Below are 18,059 nucleotides of genomic sequence, written 5' to 3' on the forward strand. Positions count from 1 at the left end.
GATTATCTGCCTCTATTCAGCACTTCTTAAATACTGCAAGATACTGTATCTACATACTACATCCAGTTTTGGGCCATGCAGTGCAAGAAGACACAGCTAAACTGCAGTGAGTTCAGCGGAGCTCCATGAAGCTGGCTGGGGGCTGGAGTGTTTGTCCTGTGAGAAGATAGGGGAGCTGGGGGTGTTCAGCTCAGAGAAGAGATGACTTCAAGGGAACTTCACAGCAGTCCCGTCCTACCTAGGGGGATGTTAATGAGGAGACAGGCTCAGTCACTTCACAGTGGTGCATGGTGGGAGGAGAAGGAAATAGTTTGACATAAGTTGCAGAATGAGGCATTCAGACCGGATTTAAGGAAAGACTGTTCCTGTGAGATCAGTCAGGTTGCCTGAAGAATCTGTGCAACCTTCATTGTTCTCCACTCTCAGTGAAGTCACTGAAAGGCAGCTAGTGATTTATCTATTTTTTTCAGCTGTCAAATACTGTCAATGGCTTCACCCCTTGAGAAATCCATAGGACTGTTTCTTTTGCTTGGGGAACAGAATGTCATTGTTTACTGAGAAGAAGTGTAAGGTGAAAATAGTTTCATTAGATGGTGTTAAATTTTGTTGTTCCTTCATCACACGTATCAGATTAATAGGAAAAAAGAGTTTAAAATAGTTGACTTTAGTTAGAAGAATGAAGAAGTCTGCCAACAACAACAATCCATTTTTGATGACCAAGTGTTTAAGTAGTTTAGAAGTTATTCCATTTATTCTTAATTATGTTCTCATTTATAGAAGTGTAATCTATTTGGAAAAATACTAGTGTAAATGGTATGCTTCATAGACCATGAATTATGCTGCAGAATACTTAAAATAATAATTTTTTTTTTCTTCCTCTGGTCTTTCCATTTTTCTTTTACATTCTGGAATGCTTTTAGCATCATTTGATACATCTGGTTACAAAGTGTCATATTACTCTTAGTTTTACCATTTGGTAAGTATTTGCATCTGTTACAAAGGCTCCTTTCTGCAGTCTCTATATCACTGCCAAGCTGAGACTTTGATCAGCAGTAAAACTACAGAGATGCGACTAATGCTTTTGTTATTTCTTGGGCTGATTATTGTAATTCACTCTTTTAGGGACTTTCAGCCCATACTGTCAGGAAATTGCAGCTGATTCATTATGCTGCCATGAGGATTCTCTTGAAAATTAGATTATTTGAATGTATTATTAAATTTTAAAAAAGTCTTCATAGAAAAAAATCATAATAATTATCATATTACGTTGTAACAGGCTGCTCAGCAAAGTGGTTGAGTCGCCATCCCTGGAGGCGTGTAAAAGATGTATGTGTGTCACTTGGGGACATGGTTTAGTGGACTTTGTAGTGCTGAGCTGATGGTTAGACTTGATGATCTTAAAGTTCTTTTCTAACCTAGATGAGTCTACGACTGTATGATTCTATGTATTTGGGAGATCTTAGAACACTACTGTTATGAACCTGTCATGTGAGTAATCATTTTGCCATTCTGATACTTCCTATATATCATCCAATTTACTGAGCTGTCTTGATGAAGTCTGTTAAGATTTGTACATCATCAAGAGAATAAATTATCTGTGGATATTCTCCAAGATGAATTTGTTTTGTTTTTTGATCAATGTGGAAATGCTTTGTATTTACCTGAACATCTGAATTGCAGGTTTTTCAATTGGCAAGTTTATAATTATGAGCTTGGCTGAGTCTTCTTGAAAGTTAATTAATCACAGATATTGAAATTGACCAAATGACAGTCCAGATTTGATGATAGTTTTGAATATTAACATTTCATGGAAGAGATAAAAAGTATTATTTTTACAATTTTTTTCAGCTATTTTAAATTTTGACAGAAAAAGGAGAATTAATTATCTTTCTTCTGAGCAGACCTAATTTTCAGTATTACATAGGTGAGAAAATAATGGTTTTTTAGCTTTCCTAAGCATAATAAACAGAGTGATTTTATCAATATGGTGCTACCCTGTTTATGCATGCCAGTCAACCCTGTCTCATTAACAACCTTATGTTAGAAAAATCTTTTTCCCTGTAGGAGAAAGTCTGAACCTCTAAAATGTAATTTTGAAAGGTTGGTTTCAAAGGAAAAGCAGCTTATGCTTTATACTGCAGTAAGTAAATGAAAGTTTTCATTCTAACAGACTCTCATGTACCTATTTTTGGTCACTTAAAAAAATAAAGGTCTGCAGCAACACACAGACTTTGGAAAAGCTCAAAATAAGCCACTCCAGTGGATCCAGCGGATTAAACATATTTATGAGAATTTTGATTTTAGCTGGGCTATAGCATTTCACTTGAGTCTACTGTGCCTACAGAAAGCATCTTTCCAATGTATTCTCTTCCCATTTGAAACATGTAATATTCTTGAACAAAGAGAATGTAAAGGCAGATGGGCTTGAGAATGTGGGAGCTGAGACCTGGTTTGTGTTGAATCACTATTATCTAGCCTTTTTTGTCCCTGTCCCAGAATGTGTGAGATGAGGAACCAACAGAAAATGTTATCTGTTTATCAAGTCTGTTTCCTGCTGAAGAGAGATGCATTATTTGCACTGAAATGGAGAAGGAAGAGAAGTGTAGGAGCTCTATTTTTCTTAGGGGCACAGGCTCAGAGCCACACTTAGTGTGCTGTACAGGTTTCTCTCCAGGTTAAAGCTCTGAGACAAATTAAAGGATCTTCTACGTGAGATGCTGAAGCAGCCAGAAGAACTCTAGAATACTTCCTTTTTGTAATCTGGTTTCTAACCTTGTTAAAACAAACATGTTCTATTTTGTAAAACACTGTAAGAGTCTCAGGCTGATGAGATATGTTCTCTCCAGGAGTAATTAATATAAGGAAGCTGAATATATAGGCATTTTCATCTGGATATATGTATATAAGCACCTTGTGAGCTGCAGGAAGCTTGGACCTGGCAAGTGTCCCCTTGCTGAGCACCATGGGGGTGTGAGGCTGGGTTAACTGAGTCTGGCTGCAGGGCAGAGCCAGCTCTGTTGCTGCTTGTCCTGCAAGAAGCTGACAGCAGAGACAAACCCTGAACCACCGCAGTGAGAAAGTCAAAATAACTTACTTCAAACTAGATAATCCTTTCTAACACAATAGAAGGATTTTCTTCTTTTTTTTATATAAGATTTATTTAAAACCTACTGCAGAAAGTAAAAAGGCTCCTGGGAGGGTGCCCTTTGCGTGGGTAGTTGGTGCTTTGGTGCTTGCCTGCATTTATATTTCTAGGCTGTAAATTCTTTAGCATGGAGATCATATTACTTTACATTTAGTTGAATGCTGTGTGCTTTTCCTGGAGTTTAATTATGATATTTGCAAGAAGTCATCCTATTTTTTCAGCCAAGTTAATGTGCAGCTTGGTCTATATAAAAGCTGTGGGATTTGAACTGAGGACATCATGTTTTGGCAAATGTCAAGATTTATTATCATGGATTTATAATATGAATTATCGATTTCACATCCACCTTGGTAATTACCTATTTTGGGATGTTAGTGCCCTTTAATATGTTTGTTTTATTGTTTTGTAATTAACAGCATTAGAAAGCATCAGAGTTGAAATAAGCAAGTTCCTATATTCCAACGCCTTGGAAAAAAGTTTGTTTTTTTTTTTTTTTTGTCTAAACAACTGCTTAAAAGGGCAGAGTTGAAATGAAAAGAGTTTCTGCCTTATAAGGTTATTTTGCTTTGTATTATAAACTTGGAGAGCAGCATCCTTAAGTCCTCATTAAAGCTAGAAAATTTCAAAGCACTTATATTGCTGAAATCTGTTAATGCTCTATCAAAATTCTGGAAAAAATTTATCTTATACCAAATAGCTGACATTTATTACTAAATGTTTCTTAATTTTCTTCCTTTATTCTATACATGTAATATAAGAAAGGTAATTTTTTAGCTCAAGTACTGTGGTAATGCTTTGTGAGAAACTTTTCCACATGAAAAGTTTTGATACTCTGGTATAATAAATTGCTGTGTAGATATGTACAGGACAATCATTGTAGAACTAGTTGAAACGTGTCTCCTTAAACAGACAATTTGAAGGTCTGTTCAGATGAACTCTTCTTTCCAGTCATATTTCTTGCTACTTGCTGACTTGCTAAGCTTCTTAAGCTCTATATTCATATATGAATATATGAATAGGGTTTTGATTATGAGCTATTAAATGAAAATGAATATAAAATGTTCCTACTGTTAAAGTCCCAGTGCTACAGGGTAAGCCCTGAGTAACATGGCTCTTTCCTAGGACCAGTGCTTCAGAAATTTCTCACATACCTTTTCTAAGATGATCTCAGTACTGTCAGGTCTGTCTTTACTTATCTATTTTTAAAGTTTATTTTAGAGGACGTAAGCAGGAATATCTTTGGGAGTGTTCTTGGAGAAAATAATAAGCTAATATACTGGGGTGTAGATCAGACATAATGTCAAAACCTCCTATTAGATTTTCTTTCTAGAAAAGACTTTCATGAGTATTTGTGTCTCATTTTGTTTATCTACAATAAAGCAGTGTCATGGTTTGAGATAGTCCCCAAATCCAATTCCCTAGCTCCATCCCCCCTCCCACATCTCAACCTAATGTGAGATGGGTTTTTCCAGACAAAACACACCAGACTCAAAGTGGGGGAAAGGGATTATATTACAATGACTGTACAAATAAATACCATATCACGTTATACACACGATTATAACTATCTCTACCATGACATATAGTATTTACAATGGACCAGATCTCTTCTCCCCTCCAAATAAAAGTCCAGGAGGGAAAGAAGGACAGATCCCTTCCAGTCCTTAAGCAGCAGCTCCTCTTCTGTCCTCCATGCAGCAGTAACTGGGTTGTTGTAGCTGGATCTCTGTTCAACATACACAAGGGGGTCTCCAAGCCCCTCGGCTCTCCTTCAGTCCAAGCGAAGGCCTCACCTGTGGACTGCCAGCAGGGACAAGACTCGCATCACCACAGGCATATCACGAAATGCAGGGGCATCTTCGTGAAAGTCCCTTCCTCAGGGGATTCAAATTCCCGTTTGCAGAGCTCCGTGCTCTGTCTCCAGGCAGCGGGGGGGGCGAAGCCCTCCTCCACATTCCTTTGGCTGTCCTGGTCCAGCTTCAGGACGCCTTTGAGCTTCTTAGCTTCTCTCTGTAAGTGCTGTAGCACTCCAAGGCTCTTTCAAGTAAGAGTCCATCATCTTCCTCCTTCCAGGAGGTCTCAAAGGAGTTTTGGGGGGTCTGGTACAATCTTACCCCCAAGAACTCTATCTCTCAGCTGCTGGTTCTCTCTCTCTCCCAGCTCTCCTTCCAGGAGTCTTTTCTCTGGTGCTGCATGTTGCTTCTGCTGCTCCTTCAGTTCTGGTTCTTATCTCTGGCTCTCTGCCACCGTTTCTCTGGTCAGTCCCGGCTGCTGCTCTGAGCTCATGGAGAAAAACATCTCCCGACATAACTACAGGCACCTAGCCCAGCTTTATGCTGTTCCAGGTCCCCGCAGCCCCCCAGCCGGGGCTGGGAGGGGCCAGAGGGCCCAAGGGGCTTAGAGCCCCTTCCTCGTGGCCCTACAACATGACCACCTCTCCTCCAACAACCAAAAACTACAACTCTTCTCTTCCGGTCTGGTTGTGATATGTTTACATTTCTGCAGGAGCACCCATTGGACAAACTTTCAAAACTTCTAGGGGTTTCCACCCCTTGGGGTCCACCACTTTTCTCAGCCTCTGGGGGAAAACAAGGTCCAAACCACGACAAGCAGTTTGGAAAACATGAGAGTTAATTCTTCTGTCAAGTTATCTTGGATTCAATAGCACTCTCTTTTGTAAAATAAGTGCTAATAAGAAGTGACTTGTATATCAGCACTTCTAACTGTTCAGTAATCCATTGATTGTCATATGACAGCTATCAAAGCTGCTGTGTGTAAAACATTGGGAGGTTAAAAGAGTTTCTGAGCTATTTGGTCCATTATTAGCAAGTGTACAATAATTCATGATGATGTTCCTATAAATACCTTAAAAATGAATGAAGGCAATCAGAAGACACAAGTTTTAAACAGAACGATACAGCATATTGATATTTGAATAGAGGACAAATCCAAGACAAAGAAGACAGATAAGCCTTACCACTAACTGAGTAAGACTTTGGATCAAACCCACTGGGGACTCTCTGAAGCTGTTCCTGTAGAAATCACTCTGAAGCTTTTCATTGACTCTCCTGGGACCAGTAGCAGCCACAGACTTTATTTTCTTTGAAATGTTTTTGGGATCACAACTATAACTGGTGTATAATTCTTAAATCTTATGTCATTAAATATTTACTGCCTCATAAAAGACTATAGATCTAATGATTGGAGAAGTTTTTCTGTCAAAAATAACAGCTGTTCAAAATATTTAATTATTTTATTAATACTTACTGCAGTTTGACTCTGTGAAACAAATAACTATAATCCAATTGATAAAATAAGATTTCAAAGCATATGCTGAAAGTATAAATGGATAAGGAATATGCATAATACGAGAAAATTTCAGGATTGCTTTATTTATTTCTGATTTTATTTTCTAAGGAACTCATGTACCACTCATTTGGAAATCTGAATCTTATGGGTGAAATCTTAACTTTGCTTGTGTCCCATGACATCCTTCATTTGCCTTATCTTTCTGTGGGAGCGTGGAGCTCACATGGAGGAACTTCTGACTTGTTAATAGAGTTGACATCCGAGCAGAGGATATGAGAACAGTCACATTCTTTTTTGAGATGCAATTTCTCATGCCCAGGGTTAGCTTATACTTAGCTTCCTTGTATAGAATAATAATCATGTTCCAAATACAGTTCTTACTGATCTTTAGTAATCTACAATTCCTTTACACTTCTCTTGGCACACTCAAATCTTTGGCCCAATATATCTTTGAAATTGAGCCATCTTAAGGGGAATGCCTAATTTCCCTGTCTTTTGACTTCTCAGTAAAACAGGATTAACATTTTCCTTCCTTATGAGAGGAAGAGACGCGGGAAGATACTATTATTAATTACAGCATTATGATCAATAGAAGAATGATGAAATCAGACTAGTAAACAAACATTAAGAACTGTTAATTAAATCTAAGTTCAAACAATTCAGACACATATAATGTCATGTCTGACTGTCACAGCTCTGCTCTCTATGCCTTTTACTGAACTATTTGGGTGGTAATTTTAAATTCATACGTGAGTCTTAGTTCATTTAGAGAATATGAGAACAGCTGTACTGGGTCAGTCTGGCCTGGGCTTCCTTGGTGGATGGAGATCTGTGGACAGATCATCAGAGGACAGGACAGACTTTCAGAGGTCCTGCCTGCTGGTTATACCCTTGCAGCTGTCTGCATCTGGGGATGTTTTGAATCAGAGGTTGCATCTTTGTGTTTAATAAACACAAAGATGATAGTTTTCTTTCATGAGTTCATCTAACTGAACCCATAAAAACTTTAGATATCCAAATATTCTGTGACAGCGATTGCTATAACTATATGCTCTGTCCAAACATTGCTATTTGTATTTGGTTTTAACTTTGTCTTCTTAATTGGCATTATTTATTATGAACACTGAGGGAAGATAATTCCTTATTCACTTTTCCATCCCACTGCAAGCTGATCATTCTTGCATTTTGATGGTTGTTTTTAATAAAATCATACATTTAATTCCCACTTTCAGTTTCACTGGAGAGAACGGAACATTCAGGAACTATAGAATACAGTCCCATTGAGCTGCATCGCTTTTTGACAGAATAGAGGAAAATGCAGTTTTAATATTTCAGTAGTTGAAAGGAGGTAGTTCAAAGAGTGTAGTCAAACGATGAAAATGTGTTGACAGTGCATGAAATCTTTGATGTGGATTCCTATATAAAATAAAATGCCTTTTTGGGGATGCAAAGGTGACTGTTAAAACCTTTAGTTATAAGGCCTCAGGAGAAAATAAAATCATCCTTTTGGTTTTAGCATTGCTCCCCAGCTGAAAGAGTGATGGATGATTTTTGATGAACATCTTGTAGTGCAAAGGACCATAACAGAGGCTGTCTTGATGCTGGTAATTGGTACTGTATTTTTCTGATTTTTTTATTCAGTCTTTGTAGGAAATTAAAATAAATAGAGGCTGGGATTTTTAGAAGGGAGTAGGATTCAGGAAACACGACTGTGAAAATTGATATTTACATGGTTGTGTAATGTTTGTCAAAGAAGAAAGTATTATGACCTTTTTCTGTGCCCTGTTAAAGAATGGTTATCTGTAGACTGAGAGTCCTAGTGGAAGCAATGGACTTCTTATTTATTATGCACCCCGAGGCACAAAGAAGGAACGAAAGTGTTCAGTTTGATTCCATTTTATAGACACAGTTCTGCACAGATTTTGTTGCTCTATGTACTGTAGACTCATGAGAAAACACTCAACTCTTGGAAAAGTTGAGGCTAAGTCTTCTGCAATTCATGAGAGAGGAATGAAGGCACTGAAATCTGCCTGCTGCTCACTGAGGCCCTGGATGAGGTCTTTTGCACTGCAGAGATCATGACCTATGTTAAACCTTCCTAGTAGACTTTGGGGGGACAGTTATGTTGCTTCCTGTCTTCTCAGCTACTCAGAAAGCCAACAACATGCTTTATCATAATGAGCAGTTGTTTTCTGTAAATACTCTCAAAAGTCCTCCCCTCATGTAGCGGGGACTCATGGTAAAGAATGAATGAAATAAACCCCCAGCCCAACAGATTGTGTCTGGCACTTAACTGTTGATGGATGTTTGTACTTTCTTTCACAGATAGTGAAGTGCTCAGAAAATGAGATCTTCTTTACTAAAATAAATTGGCCAGATTTATTTTATTTCTTAAAGTTCTTTTATGAAAAATAAATACTTATTATTAAAATAGTGGGGAAATGATTGCAGTCTTTGACTTGAGCTTATATTTATGGCAGAGTTCCCTACACAAAGAACTGTGGTTCTAACTACTGGGAATACCTCTGTAGAAATAAAAGTAAGATATGAGTATGGACTGTTCTTTTTAGAGAATCTGATATTCTGCATGAAACTTGTGAGAAGCCTCCTTGAAATATAATCGCTCCCAAGACTTCACAGTGTAGCAGCCAACAAAATCATGCCCCACCACCTCCAACTCCAAATAGGAAATGTCTGAGAAATAATCATGAGTCTTAAGAAAGTGCTCTTGGAGAAATAGCACAGGTTTTGTTGGGCTTACAGGTAGGTATCCTTCAGGAGTGTGTAACAAGCAAGCATAAGTATGGTACTGCAAGCATAAGCGTGATATTCAATATACCACTTCTCTTGGAAGTAGTAGCAGTGCTCGGTCCCTCAAAATTCACTGAAAATCTCCAGAATTTAGTGCATGAAGATGCCATTTCCATTACATATTCATTATTGTGTTAGCACCTACCTGCCTGGATTTGCACCTAAGTGTTGCTTAATAATTTTAGGATATGGTTGATGAAAAAGGACTATAGGAATCATCATAAAATAGAGATAACTTGCAGCTGGGGAATTGATTAGCTTGTTTATAGCTGGTGTGGTCTTTTAATAATATTAAAATAGAATTTTAATTTTTCCCTGTGCATGTCATGTGGTGCTAATTTCCTGGCTTAAGACAAGTTTTCCATTAAAATTGTCAGTTTTGTTGTGTATAAATGTGCTCCTAAGGTGGTGTGAGATGATTGTTAAGTAACAGTGTCATAATATATTGATGGTAATATGTCCAATTTTCAATTGGACTTTGAGCAATCACTCTAAAAAGGAAAAAGAAGAAAAAAGCCTTACACTAGCAGATTGGGCAGTGTTTTCTTTACATGACTACAATTTTGCCAGGGAAAGTTAGGTTAAATGTGTTTTTTGTGAGGCATCTAGAGATAAGAGTAGCAATGAAGAAAATAGGTGTGAGAACAGGCTGTTTAACTTCAGAACCCAAGCTGTTATTTCAAGATCTGAGGCACACAGTGGATGTGAAACTTTTGCATTCCGAATATAGTAAAATAATATTTCTTAATATTAAGTAAAGAATTCCATTTCTTACAATGTAACTGAGCAAAAGTCTGCAGTCTGGATTCTCTCTAAGGATTCACTCCTAAGCTTTAGCAATTTTTTGTCTTATTTCGAGATATTATAAATATGGCAAGATCTTCTTTGCTTTACAAATAAAAAAAAAAGACAAATATAAAAAAAAATTATTACAGAATATGTGATTTTAGAACATAAACATGCTTTTTTAAATAAAAAAAATAAAAGGAATGGGTCTATATTTGTATCAAAATGGATTTTTAATTCAAACACTGATAGTTTTTGATAGAATTCTGAATATTGTAATAGTAGAGGTTAAAGGAGTATAAAATTACAATTTTTAATGTAGAATTTTACAGAATTCACACTATGCATTTGCAGAGCTCTACTTTATTTACATAATTAGCTGTAATTTAGATCCAGTATTAACTGAACCAAACATTATTAACAACACTTCAGAATATAAATGCTAATTTAATAAGAATGGTGGATTCATGTAACTCAGCATGGCCATCCTCTTTGCTGAATTTTCTCATTTGCTTTCAGTGTGCAGAGTCTCATGGCATATATCAGGAATAAGTCATGCGTGGTTGCTTAGTAGTTTCTTAATTAGTATTATAACCCATTTGCTTTCTTAATAGCTTTGCATTTGCAAATATCATGTCCCGTTTTTGCTGAGGAATCATCACTGCAGCTGTCCTAGAAGAGACCTGTTAAAGAACCAAAAGAAATCAAATCCTTTATAATCCTGCAAAACATGTTTGCCATATTCTGCTATCCAGGTGGATGCTTTTTGTTGTAGTTTTCTTGTCTATTGTTCTATGAAACCTGGGCTGACATATTAACCTGACCACTAGACTGTATCTTTAGAGGTGGTGCTATCATTGATTGTGACCTTAGTTAAACATGTTAAATGCAAAAGTTCTTGATACATGTAGGCCAAATATGTAATTTCTGCTGTCTTTTCATTTCTATGAGAAAGGAAAACTGTGTTACAGAAAGAAAACACCTGCAGAGTGGAGAGATCACTGCATTGCTTAATGTTTAAAAACTTTGTTAAAACACCCTGCATTGCATTGCTGAGAAGTGCAGATGTTGATTTTGCTTGATAATGAGAAGCTGGAGGCTGTGACCTACCCAGTCACACATCTTGTGGGTGAATGTTTGCAATGGCTTTGTGATGTACAACAGTGCTGGATCGTTGGGGCAAGTGGTACTGCTGAACTGAGCCCCGTGCCTGGTGCCAAGTGAGAGAGCTTTGAGAGTTGCTTCAGTTGGTACTCATGGGCACTGATAAAGTTTATAGGCCCATACTAGCTACTGTGAAGAAAACCAACTCTACTCCAGCCAAAACCAGCACAAAGGCGATAACTATCTGCTTCTGAAAATGACAGCCTAGCTAGAAAGAGGACAGAGTGCCAGTTTAAATGCTTTAGTGTGTTTAGGAAGAAATCTCATTTTTACCTTGAAAAATACCAGTACTTTTTAATTAGAAAAAAGATTTAACGTCCTCTTTTTTTACTACAGAGAAATAGAGTCATGTTGTTTGATTTGAACTAATGTTGGTCTTGATTAATGATTGCTCACCAGCTCATGAAAGAGGCTACAGAGTATAACAAAACCAGACTAAGCTTGTTTAGCACTTGGTCAAAGGTTTATTTGCAGTTCATGCTGCACAGATGGGTCATAGCTTGAAAGCACAGATGGAATTTAAGGAACAGCAAGTTCAGTGGGAAAACTGCTGTATTGAGGAGAGGGAGAAAATGGAACAAACCAACAGCTTGAGAGAGAAATACTGAGATCCAGCTGGTTATTACACAAATTATTTCAGCCTCTCCTAGCATATAAACTGTGAGGGCAAACAGCAAATGTTTTACAGGAATTGGCTGCTTCCTCACTATTTTCTTATACAAAAAGTGCCTCTCAAACCTAGTTAAAATATATTTTTCACTGAGTGATGTTTTATTGGGAATTAATTAAAGAGAGAGGCAATGATCTATCTAGTAAACAAGGCAAAGCTAAAGAATATGAGTAGAGCTGCATCAAGTGGCTGGAGATTTTAACCCCAGGCTTTGTTAATCCCAACAGAGGGATTAAAAAGCCAGTTTCATCAAGAAGAGAAGGGCAACCTGCCAACCTTACCAGTCTGCAGGTCCTACTTGTGTTGAGTGCCTGCCTCTTGGCAGGACTTGTTTCTGTCTTAATCCTTCGATGGCATTTTCCTTTTGCATCATCTTGAGAAAGGCAGGGGACAAAGAAAGTCTTGCTACTCTTTTTGGAAAAGAATAAAAGGAAGAATACTCTCAGCTAGGTTTCTTCCACCTACTTCTTTACCTGAGCTATGTCCTCTTGTCAGGCCTTTTGCATTTACCTGCTTTCCACTAATGCCACAATAAAGTTTTGTCTGCAGTGATTAGATTTAATCTAATGCCAGTGCATTGTAGACTTCAGATATTGACTACTTTTGTTATGTGGGGATCTGATTACTCTAAACTTTCAAGTTTTAGCTGAATGCTACAGACTGTCATCATAATAAAGTAACTGAGGTACTCTTTGCTTTCTGATTTTCACGTCAGAGTTTTTTGAAAAGTTTTATTCAATAAATAAGATCCAATTAGCAAAGAAATGTAAAATTTGATTAAAACACATTTTTGTAGAACATTTACATATTTTATATTATTCTTTCAGTTCCCTGATTTTCTAATATTTCAGTAACAATTATGAGGCAGATACTTTTAGCTAAGTTATAAAACAAAGAACTTTTTGAAGTACTAAATTGCATATATATATATAATTCCAAGGATAATGTGGAATCCATCATTCAGAACAGGAAGAGAAGCCTCAGCAATAAATTCATTCCTTCAAGCATTGCTTTAAAAAGAGAAAGAGAAGTATAAAATTAAATAATCAGATGAATTAAGACTATAATTTACTGCTGTGCTCTGATTTATCTCCTGCTGCTAGAGATTGTCTCATAAATGAAGCCAGTATGGTTGAGCATTTAAATTCAAATTTTTTTAGATCTGACTGGTTTTTTCCTCAAAGTTGTATGTTTCTATATATTTAAGTTCTAGTTAAAGAACCCCAATCTAACCCTCAGAACATTCAAGGTTATTTGCTGAGTATAACTAATTTGTATGCCATTTTAATAAAAAAAGAGACAGATATATCATAATCCATTTGCTGAATATGCAGTATAATTCAATTCTTCAGTATTTCTTCTATTTAACTCTGTACTGTGACCTCTGTGTAAACCTGTAAATGGCTGTCCTGTGATTGTGGAGATTGCTTTGTACTAACTACCTTTACAGCATTGTATATTGCTTTTGCATCCCAATTGTTTATAATACCTTTTCCAAAACAAAACTAGAAGAAAGAAGCATCTGAAAAATCGTTCCCCTGGAAAGGTTAGAAACTTATATTAATTCAATTTTCTTAGCATACCTTATCCTGATTGGATTGTGCAGTGGGTTCTTGCCGACTCCAGGGTGCCAGTGACAAAACAATATACCAAGACTTAATCTTTTTTTCTTATAATGGAACAGTTATAGCTATTGCACAGTTAAGGTTGAAGCTTTCTTCCATTAAAAGTATGACCTACAACTCCCATCAAACACTTTTCCCCAAAACAAGCCATTCCCTGTGAAATTTCACATTACATCTCATGTGGAGTTAAATGTTTCTATGAAGGCTAAAGAAAGAATACAGAAAAGACCTTTTAAAGCTACAAAACTTGATTCTCTGCTGCCATGAACTAGTTTTAGTAATCATAAACAATGAATGTATCATACAATGTATATCTGTATATTTTATTAATGGGGGTACTAGCCTTTGCTATTGTCAGAATCCTTAATAAGTCCTGCCATGGGGCCCCATTTTCAGTTCCTTATAGCTTTGATAGATGTTTACTGTCTTGGGATTTTATTTCAGCCTGATGTTTTGTTTATGCATGAAGGTATGTGTAAAATATCAGCTAGCTCAATACAGTTATTGAGAAGCAAGGCAATTGTACAACAGATCACCCTGTAGTTGCTGTAAACTCTGTGGCTTAGCTTATGAAATGAAATGTAAATGAGCTAAAAAAATTGCAAAATGAGATCTCAAGTACTGTTTTAGAAGAGGAAGAAACATAGCAGTCCTCAGGTTTCTGGGTAATATCTTCTGTTGCCACTGGTAGAGAATAAACATTGTGTTCTACTTGGTGAAGCTGATGGCAGATTTTAAAAGCCCCAAATACTTGTCTGAAGTTAAACTAGCATTAATAAATATCCAAAATGTTCAAAACTTTTTAATAGTTTTCTGTTTAATCTCACAGTTTCACGGTATGAAAATAAGCTACAGAAAAGTATATGTGTTACTCCCTCTCTCCCTATTGTGTGCATTGGCATTTGCTAGACTGCATTTCTTTTCTATTATTCGATCAAATTATTCTTTTAATTTGATTAGGAACCAGTTATGATAATTTTAAAATGTAGTCAAATGTAAAAAAATACTTCTTGAAATTTTTGCTCTTCCTTATCAAATAAGTTGTTTTTGTAGAATAATCAAGAATTAAATCCTGAATTCATAAATTTCCATATCCATGTTAATAAGCTTTACTTTTTTATAATGACAGAATGGAAATATAAAAGGGATAGAAACATTTAAATTTTGTCACATATAAAAAAATGTAAAAACTGTTAGACCTATTCACTTGATCTTAGATGCCTTACAACATTTTTTACTTCCTTTTGTAGCTCGTTAGACAGACCCTATTGGCAATTGAGAAGTGTTTCTTTTGTGTAGTAGTTTCATCATGTAACTGACAGTTTTGCCCTGGGATAACCCTCTTTTATTTCACTAAGATATATCTATATAACAGACTATCAGTTGTGACAAATTGCTGTTTCCTTCTGAAGCTCACTCACTTCCTTTGGATAAGCTGCATGAGAACAGTAAAGCTCATTTTCAGTCCTGACTTAAACTCAGCGCTGAAGTTTTTGCACTTAACCCTCTCTATCACCTATCTTCTCATGAATGACTTTTCCATAATGAACATATAAATAAAACTCTCCATTTAATTTTTAAAAATCTATTTAATGTTGAATTAGCAGAGTTACCAACTTCTAGGTATTCAAGAAATGTAAAATATCTATAATCTTCATACTCTTAATAACACATGTAGTTATTTTGCACTAAAGAATGAAATTAATTGCATGTTATGTTGTAGTACTAATGAAAACAAATAGCAGAAGCTATGTCTTCTGTTGCTTGGAATGGATATGTCATGAAAATTATCTGAAACACATAACAATAAATACACCAAATAGGGTCTTGTATACAGCTTGATATATGGTTATGCTGTGGAAGTCTAATTACTGTGATTGATAATAGCAGCTGTTTATTGCATGCCTTAGAGCAGCTGTACAATGTGTAGTGCTTGAATTTTGGTTGGTCATATTAATTATTAAGTAGAGCTCCCCACTGATTTCTTTGCACTGTTCTATTTTAAAGAGGAAGATGAAAGGAGATGGTCTCTCAGTCAGAAAGGACTGAGAGAAAATTTGGGCTCATAACTTTGTTTAAAAGGTGTAACAGACTGTGTGAGCTTCTTGGAATGAGTCCTCTCTCAAATAAATGTCAAACTGTAATTCCTTGCCTGGAAAATTAAGAGTCTTGACTCCATTAGCTTTACTATTCATGTATGTGAGAGTGGAGTGGTATTTTTTTTTTAATTCTTTACATTTATTTAACTATGTTATAGATTAGGAAATGTTTTATCATGAAAATTTCTTGTTCCACTATTAAGCCAAAGTGTGAGGATATAATAAAAGATGTGTGGGAGTATGAATCTTGATTTCTTTAGTGCAGAAAGCAATGTTTCTTCCTCAAATTTTAAAAAGATTGAATTAATTCAGTATTTTCTTATAAATTTTAATTTTGGATGATATACTGTCCTGCATTTTCATTGCTATTTGTAGCAGATAGTGAAGCTGGTGGGTGTCTGACAGTGAAATGCAAACATTCAGCAATAGCCTTAATTTACCTGACAGCATCTTTAGATAATCTGAACATTTCCTTTCAGAACATGCATAACTTTAATGGTGGGGCCACAAAAGCCTCCTTGGCAAAGGATTAATTCGAAACATTTTAATAAAAAAGTCAGTGTGCATGTCAAGGGCACGCAGCTCTTTTGTTCACTGGCAAAATTTTACTGCAATGTCTGTCTGCAGCAGTGTACTTGCAAATCTCTTCTGCAGTGAAGGTGCAATCCTCTCCTCAGAGTACAGATTTGAAGGATTTTTTTTTCAGACTCTCCAGGATGTGATGAAGAGGAATTTAAAAAATATCTTTCTAAAACAGAACTCAGGGTGTTTGTTTTTCACTAGTTGGAGAACTTCTTATGGTCTTCAGTAAGATATTTTATCCGAGGGAGGCTGAAGAAGAAGGGACTGATGTAGAGCCATTGAAGAATGACATAAATACAGCTGGTTCCCTCTTTGGACAGGAGAACATCTAGTGACTTTCTAGTCTTGTCTTTTCTGTGAAAAATTGAACATTTCCCAGTGGGATCTGCGTCAGGATTTGTGTTTGTAATGATTTCAGGGTTTGACTACTTCAGTGTTTAGACAAGATTATTTCAGTAGTGTTTTGGAAAGGAAAAATGTAGGCAAGGCTGTCATTGGTTTTGATATAGAGAAAGTTGTTGAGAGGTATCCAGATGAATCATCTTGATGAGTCTAGACAGGAAAGTAGTTTGAAGGGTAAAGCATAAATTAAAGGATATTCCTTTACATTTAGGTTTTTTTCCCCTATCTGTAAGCTGGAAACAACATATGAACTGGCCTCATTTAAAGTGATTTTTAAGTGCCTATACGTGTAAAATAGATAGAATATATATATATATATAAACATATATAGGTATATATATAGATGTACATGTATATAGAAGATGTTTGAAAATTTGTCAATATGGATTAATGCTAGCATCTCCGTTCCTATTTAGGCATATAAACCACACCTTTTTCTATGACTCTATTTTGCTATGGCCTAAAAGTTTTTCATATATACTTTTAAATTCATTCATTCGGCAGAGTTCAGTTACTGAATGCCAGAGGAGATTGGCCCCAAAATGCGATCCCAAAGTAATGAGGACTAGGTTTAGTTGCCCTTTTGCTGTTTTCTCTCTTTTCCTCTATAAAAAGGAAGAAATGTTAATGCTGACTGAGCATTTCCACATTTAGCAAATAAAAGACAACTTCTATTAGTCAGCTTCATCATACTGACATTTCATAAAAAAACAACAGAGATTGCTGCTTGATCCATCTGTGGATCTGTCATGCTAATGGAACATGCAAATGCTCTGATGAAGTGGAACATGGTGCCACAAATTCATTTAAAAAGTCACCTGATCTTTTAGTCCTCGAATATTTTTGTTTGACAAAAAACTGTGACGACAAAAACAGTGACAACAATAAGGCAGCTCCACAGCTGGGACAAGTCAACTGACAGCAATATATAGAGCCATAGTAAAAAATTATGAGGACTCTGACAAACATAATTAGAATTTTCCTAATATACTTAGTTAAATTACTTGATATAGCATTATACTGGAAAGAGTTTGTAAAATCAGTATGTATGAGGTAGAAAAGATAACATCAGGATGAGATTATTTCAGAATTATATTTACCTAATAATATTATTTTCCTGTAGATTTTCCTGAGTCCATGTCTTATGTTCTGTTTAATATGGGATTTAAATGGATGGCTGTCAAAATGAGGTATTGGAAAAAAAAAACCTGCAAGATACTTCACATTTTTTTTTCTTTGAAAATACTTGGATGATATTAATGTGAAAAATGAAAGTGTGGAAATTGCCTGGTTTCTGATAAATTCTAAGTGAAGTAAGAGATTTTCAGATCTGAGTTTCTTATCTGAAAACTTGGGCAGTTTTTTTGTTTTCTTTAGTTGTGCTGACATTCTGTTTTTAAGAATGTTTGTATCATGCTTGAACATGATCAAGGAAATGCCAGTTGTTGTTAAAAATATATTTCTGT

The 18,059-nt window shown here is 36.0% G+C and overlaps 1 protein-coding gene across 3 annotated transcripts in view; it reads left to right on the forward strand.

The window, feature by feature from the left end:
* TAFA2 (TAFA chemokine like family member 2) overlaps positions 1–18,059 on the forward strand; it is a 178,306-nt gene that overhangs the window by 53,523 nt on the left and 106,724 nt on the right. For 2 of the 3 annotated variants that reach the window (XR_010430797.1, XM_064655813.1), the window contains exon 2: positions 1,420–1,488. The exons of the other annotated variant lie outside the window; for it this stretch is intronic. Coding sequence is in view for 1 of the 2 variants with exons in the window: in XM_064655813.1 (XP_064511883.1) it covers positions 1,436–1,488 (53 nt within the window). In the remaining variant the exon portion in view is untranslated. The remainder of the gene's footprint in view (positions 1–1,419; positions 1,489–18,059) is intronic. 3 annotated transcript variants of the gene reach the window in all.

Source organism: Pseudopipra pipra, chromosome 5 (genome assembly GCF_036250125.1).
Source record: "Pseudopipra pipra isolate bDixPip1 chromosome 5, bDixPip1.hap1, whole genome shotgun sequence".
Taxonomy (NCBI): Eukaryota; Metazoa; Chordata; class Aves; order Passeriformes; family Pipridae; genus Pseudopipra; species Pseudopipra pipra.